The sequence below is a fragment of the Anolis carolinensis genome, chromosome 4 (genome assembly GCF_035594765.1).
Source record: "Anolis carolinensis isolate JA03-04 chromosome 4, rAnoCar3.1.pri, whole genome shotgun sequence".
Lineage (NCBI taxonomy): Eukaryota > Metazoa > Chordata > Lepidosauria > Squamata > Dactyloidae > Anolis > Anolis carolinensis.
The window spans coordinates 42,356,932-42,378,096 of record NC_085844.1 but is presented as its reverse complement, the minus strand read 5'-3'; the positions used below and the strand labels follow the sequence as shown (position 1 = coordinate 42,378,096).

At 41.2% G+C, this 21,165-nt stretch overlaps 1 protein-coding gene and 3 long non-coding RNA genes across 4 annotated transcripts; 2 read left to right on the top strand and 2 right to left on the bottom strand.

Annotated features, from left to right (window-relative positions):
* Positions 1–2,304: 2,304 nt before the first annotated feature.
* On the top strand, positions 2,305–7,610 carry LOC103278514 (uncharacterized). The gene is made up of 2 exons (XR_506106.3): positions 2,305–2,614; positions 7,371–7,610. It is a non-coding gene; the product is annotated as an uncharacterized LOC103278514 (long non-coding RNA).
* LOC134298861 (uncharacterized) lies at positions 4,664–6,455 on the bottom strand. The gene is made up of 2 exons (XR_010005972.1): positions 6,062–6,455; positions 4,664–5,007 (listed from the first exon to the last, which is right to left on the bottom strand). It is a non-coding gene; the product is annotated as an uncharacterized LOC134298861 (long non-coding RNA).
* LOC134298862 (uncharacterized) lies at positions 6,598–13,377 on the bottom strand. Its single transcript, XR_010005973.1, has 2 exons — positions 12,864–13,377; positions 6,598–11,589 (listed from the first exon to the last, which is right to left on the bottom strand). It is a non-coding gene; the product is annotated as an uncharacterized LOC134298862 (long non-coding RNA).
* Positions 13,378–16,147: 2,770 nt separating this feature from the next.
* rrs1 (ribosome biogenesis regulator 1 homolog) lies at positions 16,148–17,795 on the top strand. Its single transcript, XM_062980321.1, has one exon. It carries the CDS (start codon positions 16,254–16,256, stop codon positions 17,307–17,309), a length of 1,056 nt encoding a protein of 351 aa, XP_062836391.1. The 5' UTR covers positions 16,148–16,253; the 3' UTR covers positions 17,310–17,795.
* The last annotated feature ends 3,370 nt before the right edge of the window (positions 17,796–21,165 follow it).

Below are 21,165 nucleotides of genomic sequence, written 5' to 3'. Positions count from 1 at the left end.
GCATTGATCAAATGATTTAAAAATCTAATCCTTTTCACTCAATCTGTATATTCCTCTGATGAGCATTGGCAGTCATTGATCATCCCAAAAACTATATTCTACACCAAGCAGATGGAATATGAAAATAATCTGAAATGCACAAATCACTTAGGTGTTACTTAATATTTGCTTTGCATTGTTTAACATAATTTTGTGCTGAGAACATAAGCACAATTATTACCTCTGTAACTGCTAACTGCACAGATTACTTAATAGGACATAACAAAATTTACCACTTAACTGAGAAAAAAGAACTGCGGTGATCTTTTTCTGTACAAAGTGAACAACTTTCACTAGAACTGGAGGAAAGTTTTCTTAACATCAACAAAATGAACAGTAAGATTATAGAAGCATTAATGCTCTGATCCTATGACACCAACAGTGCCTGCCTGTTAAGTTCTCTGGAGAAATTCAGTTGTCTTTAATGGATATGAGTCGAAATTAGGAAGCAAATTTATTACGTTCCCTCACTGCAGAGATTTGGGGAGGAAAAGAGTGGTTTTATTTATATCATTTCCCCCCAAGATTAAGAATCATGGTGACTCATAAGTGAATGATTACAATATTGTTAAAAGCATTGAAAAGCCAACAACGATATAGAATTAAACTATTGACAATGTTAAAACAATTTAAGGGAATAAGAAGTTTTAAAACACAAAACAAAATACAGTAGAGTCTCGCTTATCCAACATTCGCTTATCCAACGTTCTGGATTATCCAACACATTTTTGTAGTCAATGTTTTCAATACATTGTGATATTTTGGTGCTAAATTCGTAAATACAGTAATTACTACTTAGCATTACTGCATATTGAAGTACTTTTTCTGTCAAATTTGTTGTATAACATGATGTTTTTGGTGCTTAATTTGTAAAATCATAACCTAATTTGATGTTTAATAGGCTTCTCCTTAATCTCTCCTTGTTATCCAATGTATTTGCTTATCCAACATTCTGCCGGCCCATTTATGTTGGATAAGTGAGACTCTACTATAATACAGTGCCCTCTTTGATGTTCTTTCATTTAGAACTTATTATTCTAAAAGCTTCCCAGAATGACAACAACAACTTCACCTGTGGATAAAATGACAGCAAGGAGAGAATCATTCTATCCTATCTTCCCTAGGAACAGTGTTTCAGAGCCTATGGGGGAAGGCCCTATATCCCATCCTACCAACTATATGTGTTAAGGTGGTGGGACTGAAAGAGGATCTCAGTCTGGGTAGGTTCAAATGGAGAAATATGTCAGATATACTACTAGGCTTAAGTCAAATAGGGCTTTATAAGTCATGCCTAGCACTTTATATTATGCCTAGAAACAGACCATCACCCAGTGGAGTGTTGGAGCAGGGACGTGTGTGATCTCTGTCACCAGCCACAGTTAACACTGGTTGCAACCCTTAGTACCAAATGAAGCTTCCAAATGCTCTTAAAATATGTGTTGTCGAAGGCTTCCATGGCTGGAATCACTGGGTTGCTGTGAATTTTCCGGGCTGTATGGCTATGTTTCAGAAGCATTATTTCCTGACATTTCACCCACGGATTGTGAGGTTGATTGGAAACTAGGCAAGTGGAGTTTATGTATCTGTGGAAAATCCAGGGTGGGAGAAATTACTCTTGTCTATTAGAGGCAAGTATGTATGTTGCAATTGATCACCTTGATTAGGACTGAATAGCCTTGCAGCTTCAAAGCTTGGCTGCTTCCTGCCTTGGGGAATCCTTTGTTGGGAAGTGATTAGCTGGCCCTGATTGTTTCTTGTCTGGAATTCTCATTTTTGAGTTCTTTATTTACTGCCCTGATTTTGGAGTTTTTAAATACTGGTAGCCAGATTTTGTTCATTTCCATGGTTTCCTTGTTTCTGTTGAAATTGTCTACATGTTTGTGGATTTCAATGACTTCTCTGTGTAGTCTGACATGGTGTTGTTAGAGTGGTCCAGCATTTCTGTGTTCTCAAATAATATGCTGTGTCCAGGCTGGTTCATCAAGTGCTCTGCTATGGCTGACTTTTCTGGTTGACTTAGTCTGCAGTGTCCTTCATGTTCCTTTTATGTTTTTTCCAAAGTTTGCATCCCAGCTATTTAAGGGTTGCCTTAAACTCTCTGTTTCCCTTAAACTTGGAAAACACAAAAAGAGGATGGCTGGGTATCATCATACAGATGGTTATGTATAAACCTAAAAGAGCATCAGAGACACATCCAGGCTCTGGGAAAAGAGGAAGAAATCACCACCATGGGCTTCTTCTGATCATTTTTGCTTAACAGCAGTGCCCTCAGGTGCTGATAGGTAGGATAGCAGCCAGCTGCCTAGTTGTTACATCACAAATGCCTCATCCTTTAAAGGTGCATTAGCCCACTGCGTACCCTCAAGAAGCTCACAGACCATCAGAATAAGCAAGCTGACTCAGCCCAGGGGACAAATGGAGCCCTCATAACTGGGCACTAAGTGCAACCCAAACTGAGTGAAGATGGCAAAACACAAAAGATCATGTGCTTGTGGATCCAAACGCCACCATCGAGGTGTCAGGAGGAATAAAAAGAAGAAGAAGAATTGTGCCAAGCATCTAATCAGTAAGAATGGTAACAACAGCACTATTTATTACATTATATATGATCACAACTTTCTTGTGGGGTGGCCACAATAAGGTTACTGTGAACAGAAGGAGGGGGTTTAAACATATATACATTTTGTTGTTTGTGTTGCCGTTTATTGCTATGAAGTCAACTGCAACTTATGGTGACCCCATGAATGAGAGACCTCCAAGGGCACATCTGCACTGACCATTCGGTGTGAAGGATGAGCAAGTCTATAATATACAGGGCTGATCCGGGGTTGTTGTTATTATTATTGTTATTATAAAAGAGCCCACAATAAAACCAATACAATACAATTTAAAACCTAATCAAATTAAACATTAACAGCCTTAAAAATAAACTGCTAAAACCCTTACAATCAATTGAAAACTTAGTCATATAACTAAAATCACAGTACCCTCTAACTTGTTCTTATAAATTTATTTCTTTAAAAGTCTGCTTGAATAAAATGGTTTTAGTCTGTTGCTGGAAGGATAGTAGAGATAGTAGAGAGTGAACCATTCTGGCTTCCTTGGGCAGGGAGTACCAGAGTCAACCAGGGCCAAAGCTGCTTAACACAGCTTTGAACCACATTACTCAAATTCATGGGTTACTTCAAATTACACCCCAGAATGCAGAGCAAACTATGGACTTTGGTCCCTTATAAAATAGTTTGGCTGGTTCCGAGATGGAACTGACTGCAATTCTTTACATGGCTGCCCTGTGTTCTCGAGCTCTGGTGACCCAGGGACATGAGAGGGCACTTGTGATCCCCTCTCATTCTCTACCTCCCAGTGGCCAGTGCACTAAACATAGGCCCTGCTGGTCAATCATTGGTTGGAGTGACAGCGTCCAGAACAACATGGCAATCGATCAGAGAAGGGAGGGGGAGAGGAGGGGTGATTCCTCCTCTCTCCCGCCCTGCTGCCTTATCTCTCTGGCTCAGTGGCCATCATCACTCCAGGTGACAAGTAACTGGCACGATCATGTCACAGCTGCTGGCCACCATGACAAAGCAAATAGGAATGGAACAGGAAAGGTTCAGCATCGCTGGAGATCAAGACTCTTTTCCATCTACAGTGCAGCTGGGACATGTGGGTGTGGTAGTCTAAACCATTCCAGGACCAAACCGGCACTCACCACACGAGATCGGCTCCAGGATAAGTGGTTGGTGTAGAATAGCACTCTATGATCAACAGGCCTGCTCAGAACCCACGGTCTATGGCTGTGATCTCTTTGCTTGAGTCGATACACTGGCGTATGGCCTTCCTCTTTTCCTCTGGCTGCTACCTTGCAAGTTCTATGATTTTTTCTAGTGAGTCTTGTTTTATCATGGATATGGCAAAATTCTGCCGTCTTTTTTATTTATCTTGGCTTCTAGGGCAAATTCAAGTTTGATTGGCACCAAGACCTATTTATTTCTCTTTTTAGCTGCCGACTGTATCCCCAGAATTAATCTCATACATTTTAGGAACAGGAAAATAGCATGACAACCTGCTTGTAAACAGCCCACAGTAATGCACACAGTCATTTTTCTATTAAACCCAAGCGGTGATGGGGTCCATGTCAATTGGTTAGCAAATTCACTTGGTGTCCAAATTTAATAGAAATTATCTATAGCTTTCAGACTGTCTTTGAGATAGGGTTCAGTACCCTGGGCAGCTTGTTTAAAGTTCAGACTACAATTTCATGCAGATTCACTGCTCCGCGTGCATGGAATCTCCCAGCTACCAGTAGTGTCAAGGTAGACTGTTCTTTTCTTTTGCCAAATGTTATGTATGTCCTTCAGGAAAAGATCTCAGAAATGTTTCAGAATAACAACAACTTTAAGGATATTCTTTGTTCCAGAACCTCAGAATACAGTGCATGTTCTATTGATAAGAATACAATACCACAACAGAACTCTGTGGCGCCATAGCAGCAATTTTTGTAGACACTATCACACAACCTAGACTTACTTACCTTAGTAGCAGGCAGCCAAGGCAACTACTAACACAACTTCAAGATAAATAATTGTCCTCAGGCAGCAGATGCAGGGTAAACAACAGACGCCACTTTTGACTATTCCTTTTATTGATGGGCATAGCTATCTATATCACACTGTCTGTCACTGGCTCCCTAGACTTGCTGGCAGCTTTAGTTGTGGTGAAAAATGCAATCCCACCACCAAGGTTGGAAAAAGATTCAACAGCCAGTTCCATTTCCCCCTCTGCGTGGAAATGGGAGGTGGCACCCACATATCCTTTGTCTCAAACAACAAGTGTCTTCTGTGAGTCACGCAGAAAGAAATGCTCCTAGCATTACTCATAGAAATTCTGAAAACCTGCTGCCATCTGCCTCCATAGTTGTCATCATTGTGAGCCTTGCTTCTCTTCAGGAATGGTAAATGATTTTAACACCTGCATGTCAGACAGAAATTCAATATATATAGCTTTTCCAAGGAGAGAATACAGAAAAGGTAGGTGATCTTCTGAAAGTATGACAACACAGCTACAAAAAGATACCTATCCTAGTTTGCTTCTTGCTAATGGTGGGTCCATTGCATGTTGGATGGAGATCAACATTTTGTCAAACATACTTGCCATATCTTTGAAATATTGAGAAAAGCACCCATCATAGACAGCAAAGGAAGCAGGAGTAACCACAACAGAAGGAGAGGAGATTGGTTCTACTTGGTAAGGGATTGACCTGGGAACACACTCTCTTGTTCTTTCTGAGTCCATCTTAACTACAGACTGAAGTAGAAAAACAAGAATGCACCTATATGCTCTCAAAGCCAATCACTTGCTCAATCAATTTGAGCAATCTAACACCAGCCCAGAAAAAAAGACTTTTTATGACAAGTAGAAAAACACCTATTAGTATGCATTTTGTATGCTATTAGAAATGTCAATTGTTAATTGGAGAGGTGAAGGGAAATATGCACATTTTTGTTGTAGTAGTGGTTAACTATTCAGTGTTAATGTTTTTGACCATGCAATTTCCTGATGCGTAGGCAACCCATCAAGCAGATCTGACTTGTGAATTTGCAAACTGAAATTCAAGACAAACATCTAGTGTCATTTTCATGATTGGGACCCTAGCAAAGATGTTTTGAAAGCCAGGGAGCAGTATCCCCACGTGTCTATGGGAAAACTTACTCATCAGGGATAGTATTTTTTTTGACCATGTTGAGGAGGAGGAGGAATTGCAAGGAAAGGGGGCACCACGGTAGCAAATGAGAGAAGTGTACAGCTCAACCCCGTGCCCAAGCTCTCCTTCCACTTCTCACAAGGGTTGCTTTGGAGGAGAAAATTATGGCAGACTTGAGGATACAAAACCAGTCTGTTCCAGTTATGCTGAAAGAGGGAGTGGGGCACATGGTTTTTAGGGCCAAAGAATGAAGATGGCTTGGTTCTGTCTCCACACGAACAGCGTATCCCTTCTTTAGCAGAAGAAAAAAAATCTACTCACGCTGAGGAAGGAGTCCAGTATGGGAATAACAGCACTGAATGCCCCCTTTCTTTTTCTCTAGATGCTTTTATTTTCCTCATACCTCAAAGTGGCTTTTCTTCCACCAACGGGCTTCAGTTTCCCAGACAGCCATGTCCTTTTCTTTTCATCTCTGGACAGGCCGAAGAACACCCTCACAAACAAAAGTTCTCTTGTGATGTCGGCCATTGTGAGATTTACACTTGTGATCTCGCAAATAACTCTCCCCTCATGAAAGTTGAGAAACCACTTTCAGTATCGCCTGTCCAGTAATTAGGTAATCTCATTTTTGTAATTGGGGCCCTGGTCCTGAAAGGGGTGGTATGTTTTGTTTTGTTCTTTAGTATAGACTGCACCAGCATTTTAAGTCGGATAATGGCAGGTATGTGTACCAAGTTTGGTCCAGATCCATCAAGCCATATAGGAGCCTTTGAAGTACAAACATACACATATAAATATTTTTACGTATATATATGTGTGCGTGTGTCATTAAAATACAGCATTATTTGCTCAACATGATCTTTTAAATATAAAGTTTAATCTGCAAAAGATTAACTTGGGAACAACATTATGACTTTTGGATTATACCCATTTTATCCCTCTGGATTTGCTTTTTATGGGATGACACGATCATTTGCTCCATGCAATGCCCTTAAGAACAGATGAAAAACATTTTGCTTACATCCTTCATTGCACAAAGCACTTTATTACCATTCTTACATGACCATTCAGAAATCCAGGGAAGTGAGGCGTGTAGAGAGGACATATTAAATTAATGGTGTGGCCACAATTTAGAAAAGACATCCTTCTTGTGTAGTAAAAGCAAAGCTTGGAAATGTGTTTGTTACAAGGAATCATAACCATTACTCTTAACTCAATTTTGCCTGTTGATGTTATCATTAATTGCTTCATCTCACTATTTCTTGTGTTACTGGTTACTTTTAGGAAGCGACTCTAACAATCTAAGAATATAACTTTAAAAGGATGGGAGAGCCATCTCAAAATATCCATAAGATTTCCCCCCCGAAAACAGTAAAAGCAACAAGTAGATGGTACCTGTACCACAAAATGATGATTTTATTACCAGTCCTTACATAACACTGCAAAATGAACATTGTTATGCCCTTGTTACTCCCCCAGGTAAATCACTACAGATAACATTATTTATTGCATGTTACTACCAGTCATGCAATGTATTCTGATGCATTTAGGGATGTAATTCTACCCAAAGTAGCTTGTAAATTTGTATTTTTGAATGATACATATATTTCGATGTTCCTATGCTCAACAGGGTACGTGCGCATTACGACCACCTGCCGTTACAAGAGAAAGTAGTCTGGTTTCTGAAATACCTCAGAAAGGACTGTCTGGTTCAAACACCATCCACCACAAAGCCAACTACTCAGTGATGTGAACAGGGATCAACAACAACAACATCCAAGGGAACATCATAGTGTTCACAGCACAAGACCCTGGGACTGCTGCCTTGCTCTGGTAGCAAGCGAGCTTGCCAATACAATTGTAACATGCATCTATTGTATGATATATACTCCAGATTATTGGGATGGGGGCAATATTTTGCAAGGCTTGCTCTACCATTAGGCAGATTGAGATGACTGCCTCAGGTGGGTGATTTTGTATGTCTTCACAGGAACTCAGATTGTGAGTAATTTGTTACTGTTGTATTTTTACAACCAGGAAGAGAGAAAAAATAGGTATTTGTGGAATTTTCTGTATCGGGTACAAAAATACAATCAGCTTTGGGCATTAGGACTTTGGTCCGAAGGTAGGAAAGACACCATTTGCTTCTCAACTTCAGGCAGCACAATATCTTGAGCCAGCCCTGGCAATACTGCAGAAAAAGTTTTTGACAAGTCACTTCTGGTGTTTTTTTGCTTTATATTCAATTTCAAGAGAATATATCTACATCTATCTCTATTAGGAATCCCAGATCTCAAGGCATGGCCTCACTTCTCTGGGTGAGGGGATGAATCTTAGGATGAGAGCACTGCTCTAAAAAAATGAAAATCCAGCATCATATCAGCTTCTGTCACTGTGGGCTGCTTCAAAGTGGCTGCTGCTGACTTTTCAAAGCCAATGAGAACAGGTCTGCTGTCTTCCACTGGCTAGTCCCAGTGCAGGGGAAAAGAGAATGGTGTCATCAAAAGGCACCCGCATGACCAGAAAGAAGGAAATCTGTGCAACCTTCTCCTTGGTTGTGCAAATGCCATTGCTGATGTCAACGACACCTGATAGTGGCCAGGGGCTCTCCAGAGCTCTGGAGCCCTCTACCCCAGCATGAGGAAGGATAAGGGTGACAGTCTAGTTAGGCCAAGTCAATTATGGCCAGACTGGACCATGAAGGCTCTCTGCCACTGCTGCCACAGTTCAAGGACTTCTGAATATGTCTGTAGCCTCTGGCTGGTAGGTATAGATTACTCAAAGCATTTTCCTTCTGCAATCACTGCTACTTCTTTTTGATATTTTTTTCTCCATCCCATGCACTCTGGAATAAATATTGCAAAATATACATAGATTGTATCTGAATAGTAGTATGAAAACAAATGCTGCAAGGCTTCTATCATATGTTGTAACTTGTTACTGTTGTTGGTTGCTGTGTGCTTCAAATTATGTCTAGTTTCTAGCAATCCTAAGGCAAACATATTATGGCATATTCTTGATAATATTTGTTCAGAATTTGTCTTCCTTTAAAGCTGAGTGTGTGTGACATGTGCAGGGTCATAAAATCTTTTTAACCAAAGTAAAACAAGCTGCTTTACCTTCAGCTTGAAGTTAGTTGGGACAAATATGCAAAACTTACATAGAATCGACCTGAAAGCCTTTAAATCTACCGCTTTCATCCATTACTTCAGCTATGCAGCTCTACTACCAGCTGAATCATGCACATACATATGTAACAGGTTATGAAATCATTCAGGAAATACTTAAAACGCTTAATTTAAATTGGGAACAGAACACTCAATGTATGAAAATTAGATACTTTCATTTGAACAAATGAGACATGATGCTGGGAAGGTGTTTTTTTTTCCTTGAACTCTATTCTGTTCAGCAGAGCAATAAGGAGTGATTATTCATCATATTGTGAAAATAGCCAAATCCTGAACTACAGTAGAGTCTCACTTATCCAACATTTGCTTATCCAACGTTCTGGATTATCCAATGCATTTTTGTAGTCAATGTTTCCAATACATCGTGATATTTTGGTGCTAAATTTGTAAATATAGTAATTAGTATGTAGAATTACTGCCTATTGAACTACTTTTTCTGTCAAATTTGTTGTATAACATGATGTTTTGGTGATTAATTTGTAAAATTATGACCTAATTTGATGCTTAATAGGCTTCTCCTTAACTTCTCCTTATTATCCAACATATTCACTTATCCAACGTTCTGCCGGCCCGTTTATGTTGGATAAGTGAGACTCTACTGTATATAGAAAAAGGTAGTGTAAAAGTAACATTTTCACTTTTACTACTTTCACCTTTTACTACTGGGATAGGATACATGTGATCTAGATGTTGATGAAATTATATTCCCACCATCCATTGTTAGAATCAGGAAATTATTGTCCAGCAGCTGTTTTAACTTTTGTTATGCATGTTTTTATCTGCTGTAAGCTGCCTTGGGCCCTTAGGTGGGGAAAGGCGGGGCATAAATTTCTCAAATATATAAAAATTAAATAAATAGAAAGCCTAGGCGGCTGTAGGTTCTCCAGTCCAGATTTACTATGAAGCGAGTACATACTGCAAGTTACTTCTGGTGTGAGAGAATTGGCCGTCTACAGAAACGTTGCCCAGGGGACGCCCAGATGTGTTACTGGGAGGTTTCTCTCATGTTCCCGCAAGCTAGAGCTGACAGATGGAATCTCACCTCATCTCGCAGATTCAATCCGGCAACCTTCAGGTCAGCAACCCAACCTTCAGGTCAGTAGCTTACAAGGGTTTAACCCATTGCACCACCGCGGCTCCTCACACTCAAGATCACAGAAATACAACTCTGCTTACAATCGAGCTGCATGTAGATGGTCTTTTGTTTGCTCAAGAACCTGCAACACCAAGCTTGTTGAAGTCTCCCTGAAGCTAGAGGAGGTTAAAGATAAGTAAGACAAAAGTAGTAATAGACTGGACAATTCATCTGAGAAATGTTGAATGGGAGCAGAATGTGATTTCTGGACTCTATATAATATGTACGTTTGGTAAATCTTTAAGGTGCCACCAGAGTCTACAAAGTGTTGATGAATCTAAACAATGCAACTCATGAGCAAGTGCTAATTTCATGGGTTGAATCTGACAGAAATGTGTTAATTCTGTCGAAAACCAATACAGATGGTCTTTCTCAGCTCTGCAAAGATCCTGTCCACTGAGGCGCCATCTACAATGCTATTATAATATAGGTTCAGTCTGCATTATAATGACAATATAGATTTGCCTGAATCTGGATTCTGCTGCATACAAATAAAAGTGCCTCATAAAGTATCTTTTAAATTATGTATCTATTTTTTCCTATCTATTTTAAACATTTATATGCCACTTTGCAGTTAAAAAGGCTCCCAATGTGGCTTACAAATTACTGATTAACCATTTCCTTGCCCTCAGGTTTACAATCTAAACAAAACATGAAACATAAGGAAAACGGAATGAAACAACAGGATTCGGGTTGTATCTATACTCTGAAACAAATGCAGTTTGACTATACTTTAGCTGCCATGGCTTAATGTTATGGAATTCTGGGAATTGTAGTCTGGTGGGCCAACACTCTTTGGCAAACAAAGCAAAACTTGTGTTGTTGAAGGCTTTCATGGCTGGAATCCAGACCTCACAACCTCTGAGGATGCCTGCCATGGATGTGGGTGAAACATCAGGAGAGAATGCTTCTGGAACATAGCTATACATCCCGGAAAACTCACAGCAACCCAAAGCAAAGCTTACAAGATCTTTGAAAGATTAAGATTGTCAACTGAGAAAATTCTGAAAATAGTTACAAATTCTAAATGCAGTGCCCAATCCAAACTTTGTGCAGTATCTTCTTCTTCATTCACACAGTCGTTTCCGACTCTTTGTGACCTCATGGACTAGTCCACACCAGAGCTCCCTGTTGGCCGTCACTGCCCTCAGTTCCCTCAAGGTCAAGCCAGTCACTTCAAGGATACCATCCATCCATCCATCTTGCCCCTTGGTTGGCCTCTCTTCCTTTTTCCTTCCATTTTCCCCAGCATCATGATCTTTTCCAAGCTTTCCTGTGCAGTATCCTGTGATGTAAGACGATTTGAATATCCACAATGGACTCCCATACCAATTTCACTAATCAGCAGCATAATGTGAACATGCTATTTTGCACAGCTTGAGTAAATTGGAATGAAGGAAGTTCAATCATTGAAATCATTCATTCCAGACGTTTTTCTCCTTCTTTCCTCATCCTTTCAAGCTCTCAAAGTATTTTTCCAGGGCTGCCATCATCTCATTCCTGCTGTCCAATGACGTGAACACTTGCTGTGAGTGAGCAAAAAGAAAGCAGTTTCGATCTCTTCAAGAGTACTTGAACTTAATACACTGTGAAGCATGGATCTGGAGAGCTCAAGCCCCATGTTTAATCCCCACAACCCTAAAATCCAACCACTGCCACCAAACTGATATTTTCCTTTCCATGTTGACTTTGGGGGTGTTGTAAATACAGTTGAGTCTCACTTATCCAACATAAACAGGCTGGCAGAAAATTGGATAAGCAAAAATTTTGGATAATAAGGAAGGATTAAGGAAAAGCCTATTAAACGTCAAATTACGTTATGATTTTACAATTTAAGCAGCAAAAACATCATGTTTTACAACAAATCGACAGAAAAAGCAGTCCAAAACATGGTAACGTTATGTAGTAATTACTGTATTTATTAATTTAGCACCATAACATTGCAATATATTGAAAACACTGACTACAAAAACATTGGCTACTAACAAATTGACTACAAATAAAGATAGAATTGCATAAAATGAACTTATGCATGAACAATGTTGTCAGAAGTTAATTCCGTAAAAAAGTTCAATCCTTGCCGTCTAGAGAAACAGCTGTGGATCGGGGCAGGAGGCAAACTGTGTTGGATAATCCAGAACATTGGATAAACGGATGTTGGATAAGTGAGACCCTACTGTAAGTGTTGCAACTTTTAGCCATCTCTGACAGAGTGGCAGTGCCTCATCAAAATACAGTTCCCAGAATTTCATAGAATTGAGCCATGACTATTAAAGTGGGGCCAAATTGCATTCATTCTACAGTGTAGATGCACCTTTAGAGGCGACACACCGTAATTCCATCTGTTAGGTGTTTCACATATAGTCTTGCCACAGGTTTTCAAAATAGCAATAAGGGACAGTTGAACAGGCAGGGTTAGCAATTAGCAAGAAGCTTTAAAAAAGTTTGCGGTCTATATAAAAGCATTCATTTTACTCAGCTATGTGCTTCTCTGTAAAATTAACATATTATTCACATTAATAAATTACATGACACACATACATTTATGAAAGTAGAAGACTAAAAGGAGGATAGGTATCTGATACAAAACAAAATACTTTATTTTAAAAAACCTGAGGATTTTCTTGACAAGATTTAATCAGAGGTAAGCTGCCTTTGCCCTTCTCTAAGTCTGAGAGTGTGTGACTTGCCCATGGACACCCAGTGGGTTAGAAGCGCAGTGGGTTAAAACCTTGTGCTGACAGGACTGCCGACCCGAAGGTTGGGATGCTGACCTGAAGGTTTCCGGTACGAATCCTACCTGGGGGAAGCACTGATGAGCTCCCTCTATGAGCTCCAGCTCCATGCAGAGACATTAGAGAAGCCTCCCACAAGGATGATAAAACATCAAAAACATCCAGGCATCCCCTGGGCAACGGCCTTGCAGACAGTCAATTATCTCATGCCAGAAACAACTTGCAGCTTTTCAAATCGCTCCTAAAAAGGAAAAAAAAATCCAGTGGGTTTCCATGGCTGAATGAGGATGCAATCTCTGATCTCCAACCACATTGCATGAAATATACTGTATAACTTCCAGTATTGCAAAAAAAGCAATCTGCTAACTAGGTCTGCATCTACATTGTAGAATGAATGCAGTTTGGCGCCACTTAACTGTTCAATGCAATGAAAATCTGAGAGCTGTAGTTTGGTGAAGCACCAGCACAATGTGGCAGAAAAGCCTAAAGGCCTTATAACCTACCATTCTCGTGATCCCCAATATTGAGCCAAGGCAGTTAAAGTGGTGTCAAACTGCAATAACTCTAGTGTAGATGGCACCTTAAGTCTTCTCAATATTGTACTTAGTTGAAAACATGACACATCAAGCAAGGGGGAAAATGAATTCTCCAAGCACAGTACCATCTTGTGGTAAAGACTATTGTTGCAAAAAAAAAAAAAGACTTTCAATAGGGGAAACTTTTATTGAGAACTAATTTGAAAATGCAAAGTTGCAACAATGGCATTTGATCTATAATACATTATTATTTCTTATATTTTCAGAATGAAAAACTGTTTAAAATCACATTTACAAAAGAGCTGGATTGAAAAAAATGCAGTCTATGCAGTCACTCACACTTCAGCTTTGATTTTTAGTGAAAACCAAGTTATGTTCTTTAAAATACCATGTTTACTAAATGTAATATATGTAACCACAGCTTCAATGTATATAAATGCTGTGATGACATCCTCCAAATACACTGCATATGTGATGGTTTCTAGGTTAACAACTACAGTACTTCATCTAGAAAAATAAAGAGTGTTTCTTGTGGTGCCAGAGCGCAATCTGTTCAGCACCTTCCAAGTGCCCAGTCTTCTGTGCGCACAGGAGAGAGTTTCTCATCCCGCATCAGCTACTGATTGAGGTTCTGGGTTTCCCAAACTCTGCTCTATCCAGACTGTTGGAGCTTCAACTCCCAGAATTCCTGCCCATTGGCCAAAGGCAGCTGAGGCTTTTGGGAGCTGAAGCAGCAAACACCTTGAGGACTAGATGTGAGGGAATACAGGGTTGCTGTAAGTTTGCCGGGCTGTATGGGGACGTTCCAGAAGCATTCTCTCCTGATGTTTCACCAACATCTATGGCAGGCATCCTTAGAGGTTGTGAGGTATATTGGAAACTAGGCAAATGGGGTTTATATATCTGTGGAAATGTCCAGGGTGGGAAAAGAACTCTTGCTGTCGGAGACAGGTGTGAATGTTGCAATTGGCCACTTTGATTATAATAATAATAATAATAAAACTTTATTTATAACCCGCCACCATCTCCCCGATGGGGACTCGGGGCAGCTTACATGGGGCCATGCCCAGACACCATACAATATAACAAAATAAAACAATATATCATAACACAATATAATAGTACAAAAATAATCATATACATTACAACACAAATCAGAGCAGACAGGGCGGGCCACATGAACATTTAATTAAAAACTCGGGAGAGAGAGGCATATAAATAAAGAGAACAGGGGTATAAGATGGAACAGTCCAAACAGTCCAAAGGATAAAATCCAAGGGGAGTAATCAAAAAGGTATATAACATTTACTCCCCGAAGGCACATCGAAAAAGCCATGTTTTTAGATCTTTCTTAAAAGCCAATAAGGTGGGGGCTTGCCTGATCTCAGAGGGCAATGAATTCCACAGTCGGGGGGCCACAGCAGAAAAGGCCCTCTCTCTCGTTCCCACTAGACGGGCCTGGGATAAAGGCAGTGGCGAAAGAAGGTTATCATTGAATAACCTTGCAGCTTCAAGGACTGGCTGCTTCCTGCCTGAGGGAATCCTTTGTTGGAAGGTGTTAGCTGGCCCTAATTGATTCATGCTTGGAATTCCACTACCCAAATGAAACGACCATTCCAACGCGACTTACTTTATATACCGGGTCCTGGAGAAGTGCACTTGGAAAGGACCAGACGCAGAGCTTTTTGTATTTCTGCCCCTGCCTTATGGAATGCCTTGCCGCCCTGTATGAGAGTCATGCGTGAGTTAGGGCCTTTTACCCTAGCACTTAAGAACTGGCTTTTTACTAAAGCTTTTGATCTATGTTAATTTTATCAATATTTGTATGTATTTGTATCCTTTACAATTTAGCTTGTAAATCGCCTAGAGCAGGTGTCCCCAAACTAAGGCCCGGGGGCCGGATGCGGCCCTCCAAGGTCGTTTACCTGACCTCTGACCTGTTTTATAATATAATATTTTATATCAGTTTTAATAATATATTGTATATACATATACTATTGATAATAATATTATGTTATACAATATAATAATAATACTATATAATAAAATTAATTATATGTTATATATTACATATTATATAATACTATAGTGGTATAGTTCAATATAGTAATATATAGTGCTAATACTGTGCTATGCTAATAATATAATATATTGTATGTACATACAGCTGCTCTGAGTCCCATTCGGGGTGAGAAGGGTGGGATATAAATGTAGTAAATAAATGCAGTAAATAAATAATTAATTTTAGACTTAGGCTTGCCCAAAGTCTGAAATGACTTGAAGGCACACGACAACAACAATCCTAATTAACTTGACTATCTCATTGGCCAGAAGCAGGCCCACACTTTCCATTGAAATCCTGATAGGTTTATGTTGGTTAAAATTGTTTTCATTTTTAAATATTGTATTGTTCTTTCGTTGTTGTTGTTATACTACAAATAAGACATGTGCAGTATGCATAAGAATTTGTATTTTTTTTCAAATGATAATTCGGCCCCTCAACAGTCTGAAGGATTGTGGAACAGCCCTCTGCTTCAAAAGTTTGAGGACCCCTGGCCTAGAGCATCTTGGATGGAGGGCGATTAATAAGTAATTAGATGATGATGATGTCCCCTCATGAAGCTGGAGCTGATAGAGGGAGCTCATCCGCGCTCTCCTCGGGTGGAATTCGAATCTGGCAGCCTTCAGATCAGCAACCCAACCTTCAAGTCACAAGGCTTTTATCCCCTAGGCCACCGAAGGCTCCTGGTGCATGCTGGGAACGGTAGTTTTTACACACTCACGTGTGTACGGGGCGGAAGATGAAATCTCGCCTGAGAATGTACATCCGGTGATGCGACGCCCTTGAACAGGAAGTAGATCTTGATAGCTACGAGAGGAGCGGCGTGCGGCGCCTGTTGCTTGAGAGGGCGATCCAAGATGGCGGACGCCGGGACGACGACGACTACGGTGTCCGTGGAGGAGCTGCTGGCGCGCGCGGAGGGGCGCGAGGCGGAGGAGTCGCAGCGGCGGGGCGTGTCGGTGCACAAGGAGCTGGAGCTGGAGTTCGACGCGGGCAACCTGCTGGCGCTGGACAGGAACCCCGCGCCGCGCGCCGCCGAGCCCGAGCGCGAGGCCTCCCTGCGCCGCCTGGCGCGCGACAACACGCAGCTGCTGGCGGCCCATCTCTGGGCGCTGCCTTCGGAGCGGGCGGAGGGCGGCGCGGGCCCCGTGGTGGCGCGCCTGCCGGAGCCGTGCACGCGCCTGCCCCGCGAGAAGCCCCTCCCGAAGCCCAAGCCCCTCACGCGGTGGGAGCAGTTCGCCCGCCTTAAAGGCATCCGCCCCAATCGGAAGAAGCGCGGCTCCTTGGTGTGGGACGAGGCGGCGAAAGAATGGCGCCGGCGGTGGGGTTACCGGCGCGCGGGCGGGGGCGACAAAGACCCCTGGCTGATGGAAGTGCCCGACTCGGCGGACCCTTCCGAGGACCCCTTCGCGCGCAGGAGGAGCGAGAAGCGCGAGCGCGTGGCCCGCAACGAGCTCAACCGCCTCCGCAACTTAGCCCGGGCCCACAAGGCGGAGATGCACCCCACGGGCAGGCAGGACAAGGCCGAGCTCGCCCGCGCCGCCCTCCTCGCCCGCGCCGCCACCGCCTCCAAGGGCCGCTTCCAGCCCAGGCTGCCCCGGGAGCCCCCGAGCGCGCCTCAGCGAGGCCTGGGCAGGAAGAGGCACTTCCAGCCGCTCCTGGGGGACCTCCAAGCGGAGAAGGCGAGGCAGCTGGAGTTGGCTAGGAACCTCGCAGGGAAGAAGCCCACCATTAACATCGCCCGCGCCGTCGGGAAGCAGCTCCGGGAGGAGGACGAGGAAGCCAGGGCCCGAGGAAAGAAGGGGAAGAAGCAGGGACAGCGCGGGAAGAGGCAAGGCAAGCAGCAACGGAGAGGCAAAGGCAAGAAGGCCGCAGGAGGAGGAGGAGGAGGGAAGGGCAGGAGGAAGAAGTGAACTGGGTCACATGGAGTTTTGCTCTCAAAATAACACAGTGGCCTTGGGTTTTCGGATCAGAATAAAGGCTGTCCTGGGATGTTGTGAACCTGTATGACAGGCATGGGCAAACTTGGGCCCTCGGGGTGTTTTGGAGTCCAACTCCCACCATTCCTCACCGCCTCAGGCCCCTTCCTTTTCCCCCTCAGCCGCCCACCCCGAGGGCCCAAGTTTGCCCACACCTACCTTGAGTTGAACCTGATAAGAAACATGCCCTTCCCAAGATGGACAATAATATGAAAACTGAACTAGACCTTGGTCTTGATATAAAAAAAAACTTCTTACCACAGTGTGCCTGTCTTTGAGGAAGAATTGTGAAAAACTCTTCTTTTTTTTTAAAGTTCTGGTCATTTCATTTTTGTGTGAAATGTAATTAATTTTTTCAATTTTTTGTTACTGGGATATTAGGTGCCAACTCTATACAAATTAAAAAAAACCTTTTATTTATTTATTTTGCTTGTCTTTCCTAAGAGTTGAAAGTGTCTCTCTCGTAAAATATTGATACTGCGATAAAAAAATAACGCAAATACAGAAGAAATCAAGTACAGTAGAGTCTCACTTATACAATATAAACGGGCCGGCAGAATGTTGGATAATAAGGAGGCATTAAGGAAAAGCCTATTAAACATCAAATTAGGTTATGATTTTACAAATTAAGCAACAAAACATCATGTTATACAACAAATTTGACAGAAAAAGTAGTTCAATACGCAGTAATGCTATGTAGTAATTACTGTATTTACGAATTTAGCACCAAAATATCACAATGTATTGAAAACATTGACTACAAAAATGCATTGGATAATCCAGAACATTGGATAAGCAAGTGTTGGATAAGTGAGACTCTACTGTAGTTCCAGACTTCATATACAGTATGTCAAGTCATCTTTTGTTTGAGAACGTTGTAAGTAAATGTTCTCAAATTTGCATGCTTTTTTCCTGTGGCCATTTGGTAGCTTCAAATCCTGTTTTTTCCCCCCTACAGTAAATAAAGAGCAAAACTCACAAATCAGGGGAATTCAATCAGGGCCAGCTAACACCTCCCAACAAAGGATCCCCCCCCCCGCAGGAAGCAGCCAGGCTTTGAAGCTGCAAGGTGATTCAGTGGTAATCAAGCTGGCCAATTGTAACATTTACACTTGCAGGGTTGTGTGTTCTCCGGGCTGTATGGCCATTTTCCAGAAGCAGTCTCTCTTGATGTTTCACCCACATCTATGGAAGGTATCCACAGAGGTTGTGAGGTATATTGGAACATGGCCATACAGCCTGGAAAACACACAACAACCCGGTGATTCCAGCCATGAAAGCCTTCGACAACACATTCACACTTGCCTCTAATAGACAAGAGTTCTTTCTCCCACCCTGAACATTCCAGATATACAGTAGAGTCTCACTTATCCAACACTTGCTTATCCAACGTTCTGGATTATCCAACGCATTTTTGTAGTCAGTGTTTTCAAAATATCATGATATTTTGGTGCTAAATTTGTAAATACAGTAATTAAAACATAACATTACTGCGTATTGAACTACTTTTTCTGTCAAATTTGTTGTATAACATGATGTTTTGGTGCTTAATTTGTAAAATCATAACCTATTTTGATGTTTAATAGGCTTTTTCTTAATCTCCTTATTATCCAACATATTCGGTTATCCAACGTTCTGCCGGCCCGTTTATGTTGGATAAGTGAGACTCTACTTTATATACACCTCACTTGTCTAGTTTCCCACAGACCTCACAACCTCAGAGGATGCCTGCCATAGATATGGGTGAAACATCAGGAGAGAATGCTTCTGGAATGTAGCCACAGCCTGGAAAACAGCAGCCCAGTGATTCCAGCCATAAAAGCCTTCAACAACACTTTTTTTTGTCTTTTATGAGATTTGAAATGACATCTGTTCGCAGTTAAGGTGTATCTCATGGTAAAATATTGATACTGTAATACAAATAATGCAAATACAGGAGAAATCGAGTAATCCCAGACTTCATATATAGTATGTCGAGTCTGAGAATGTGGTAAGTAAATGCTAGCACCCAGTGGCATAATGTTCTCATGTTTGTGTGCTTTTTCCTGTGGCTACTTGATAAGCTTGCTCTTTGGGGGCGGGGGGGGGGGGGGGGGGGAAGCAAAGCAGATAGAACCATCAAGCATTTCTGTGTTCTCAAATAATATACTGTGTCCAGGTTGGTTTATCAAGTGCTCTACTATGGCTGATTTCTCTGGTTGTGTTAGCCTGCAGTCCCTCTCATGTTCTTTGACTCATGTCTGGGCGCTGCGTTTGGTGGTCCCTATGTAGACTTGTCCACAACTCGACCACCCCATCAACTATCATGTCAGACTACACAGAAGACATAGAAATCCACAAGCATGTGGACAACTTCAACAGAAAGGAGGAAACCATGAAAATGAACAAAATCTGGCTACCAGTATTAAAAAAACGCAAAAATCAGACCAGTAAATAAGAAGCAACACTCTGAAAAAAGGAGTTCCAGACATGAATCAATCAGGGGCAACTAATGACTCTGAACAAAAGATGTCCCCAGGCAGGAAAAAGCCAGGAGATGAAGCTATTCGATGCTAATTAAGGTGATTAATTACAACATTCGCACTGGCCTCCAACTGACAAGAGTTCTTCTCCCATCCTGGACTTTCCACAGATATATAAACCTTCCTTGCTTAGTTTCTCCATACCTCACAACCTCTGAGGATGCCTGCCATAGATGTGGTGAAATGTCAGGAGAGATTACTGGAACATGACCATACAGCCCGGAAAACAACCACCCTGTGATTCCGGCCATGAAAGCCTTCGACAACACATCCTAATAAAACTTCTTTAAAACAATTGTAATCTTTCTTTTTCTTTTTTTGTGTGGAAATCAGCCTTTTAATTGTAAGATTTTAAATTGTAGAATATTTGCTAGGAAAGGTAAAATCATGACACCTACCATAAAGCAAATATCTGCAATATGAAGATCCTCATGTTAATGGGAGGCCAAGCAACAGGCAGTCTGGGCCCACTTTTATCCTCAAGGCTTCCTCCTTGGCCTCTACCATACTGTCAGATGCAGCCGTTCCCTTATGTGTCTCAGTTACTTCCTCTTGTGTGAATCAAGACACAGATTCACACTCTGTACCTCCCAGAAATACAGTCTGTAACCAACTTCAAAGGCTTGTTGAAAGTTGTTAAAATAAACATCTCTACTTGTTTTGTCTTCTACAATGAAATGAATAGGAAATGTTTTTAATTCTGGCCACTTGTTGCTTTTGCTCTGAAGTGGCTAGAGGTTTCAGCCTACTGAATGGGCAGATTAAACTGATGCTTGAATCTTTGATGATCAATTCATCTTCTGGTTTGTGTTCTGCTGATCAGAGTATAAAGGATTATCACAGCTTTGGATGCTTTCTGTTTAGTATTTTATTTATTTATTTATTTATTTACTACATTTATATCCCGCTCTTCTCACCCCAAAGGGGACTCAGAGTGGCTTACAAATCAAATGAACATACAATATATTATTAGAATAGCACAATATAAGCATTAAATTACTATATTGTACTATATCATTATACGGTAATATTATTAGTAATATTACATATAATATATAATTAATATTATTATATTGTATTATTGGTACTATAATACTGTATTTCATTATAATATTATAATCAATATTATATGTATATACAATATATTATATATTCAGAAATTATTAAAAATTATATATTTATTTATTTCGTGTCAAAAGCATTGCATAACAAATACATTTTTAAAATGATGAAGAAAAAAATAGAGGAAATCACAAAACAACTAAATA

What these genes read in the sequence shown, in the direction of transcription:
- rrs1 (XM_062980321.1), top strand. Translation starts at nt 16,254, where the DNA reads ATGGCGGACGCCGGGACGACGACGACTACGGTGTCCGTGGAGGAGCTG.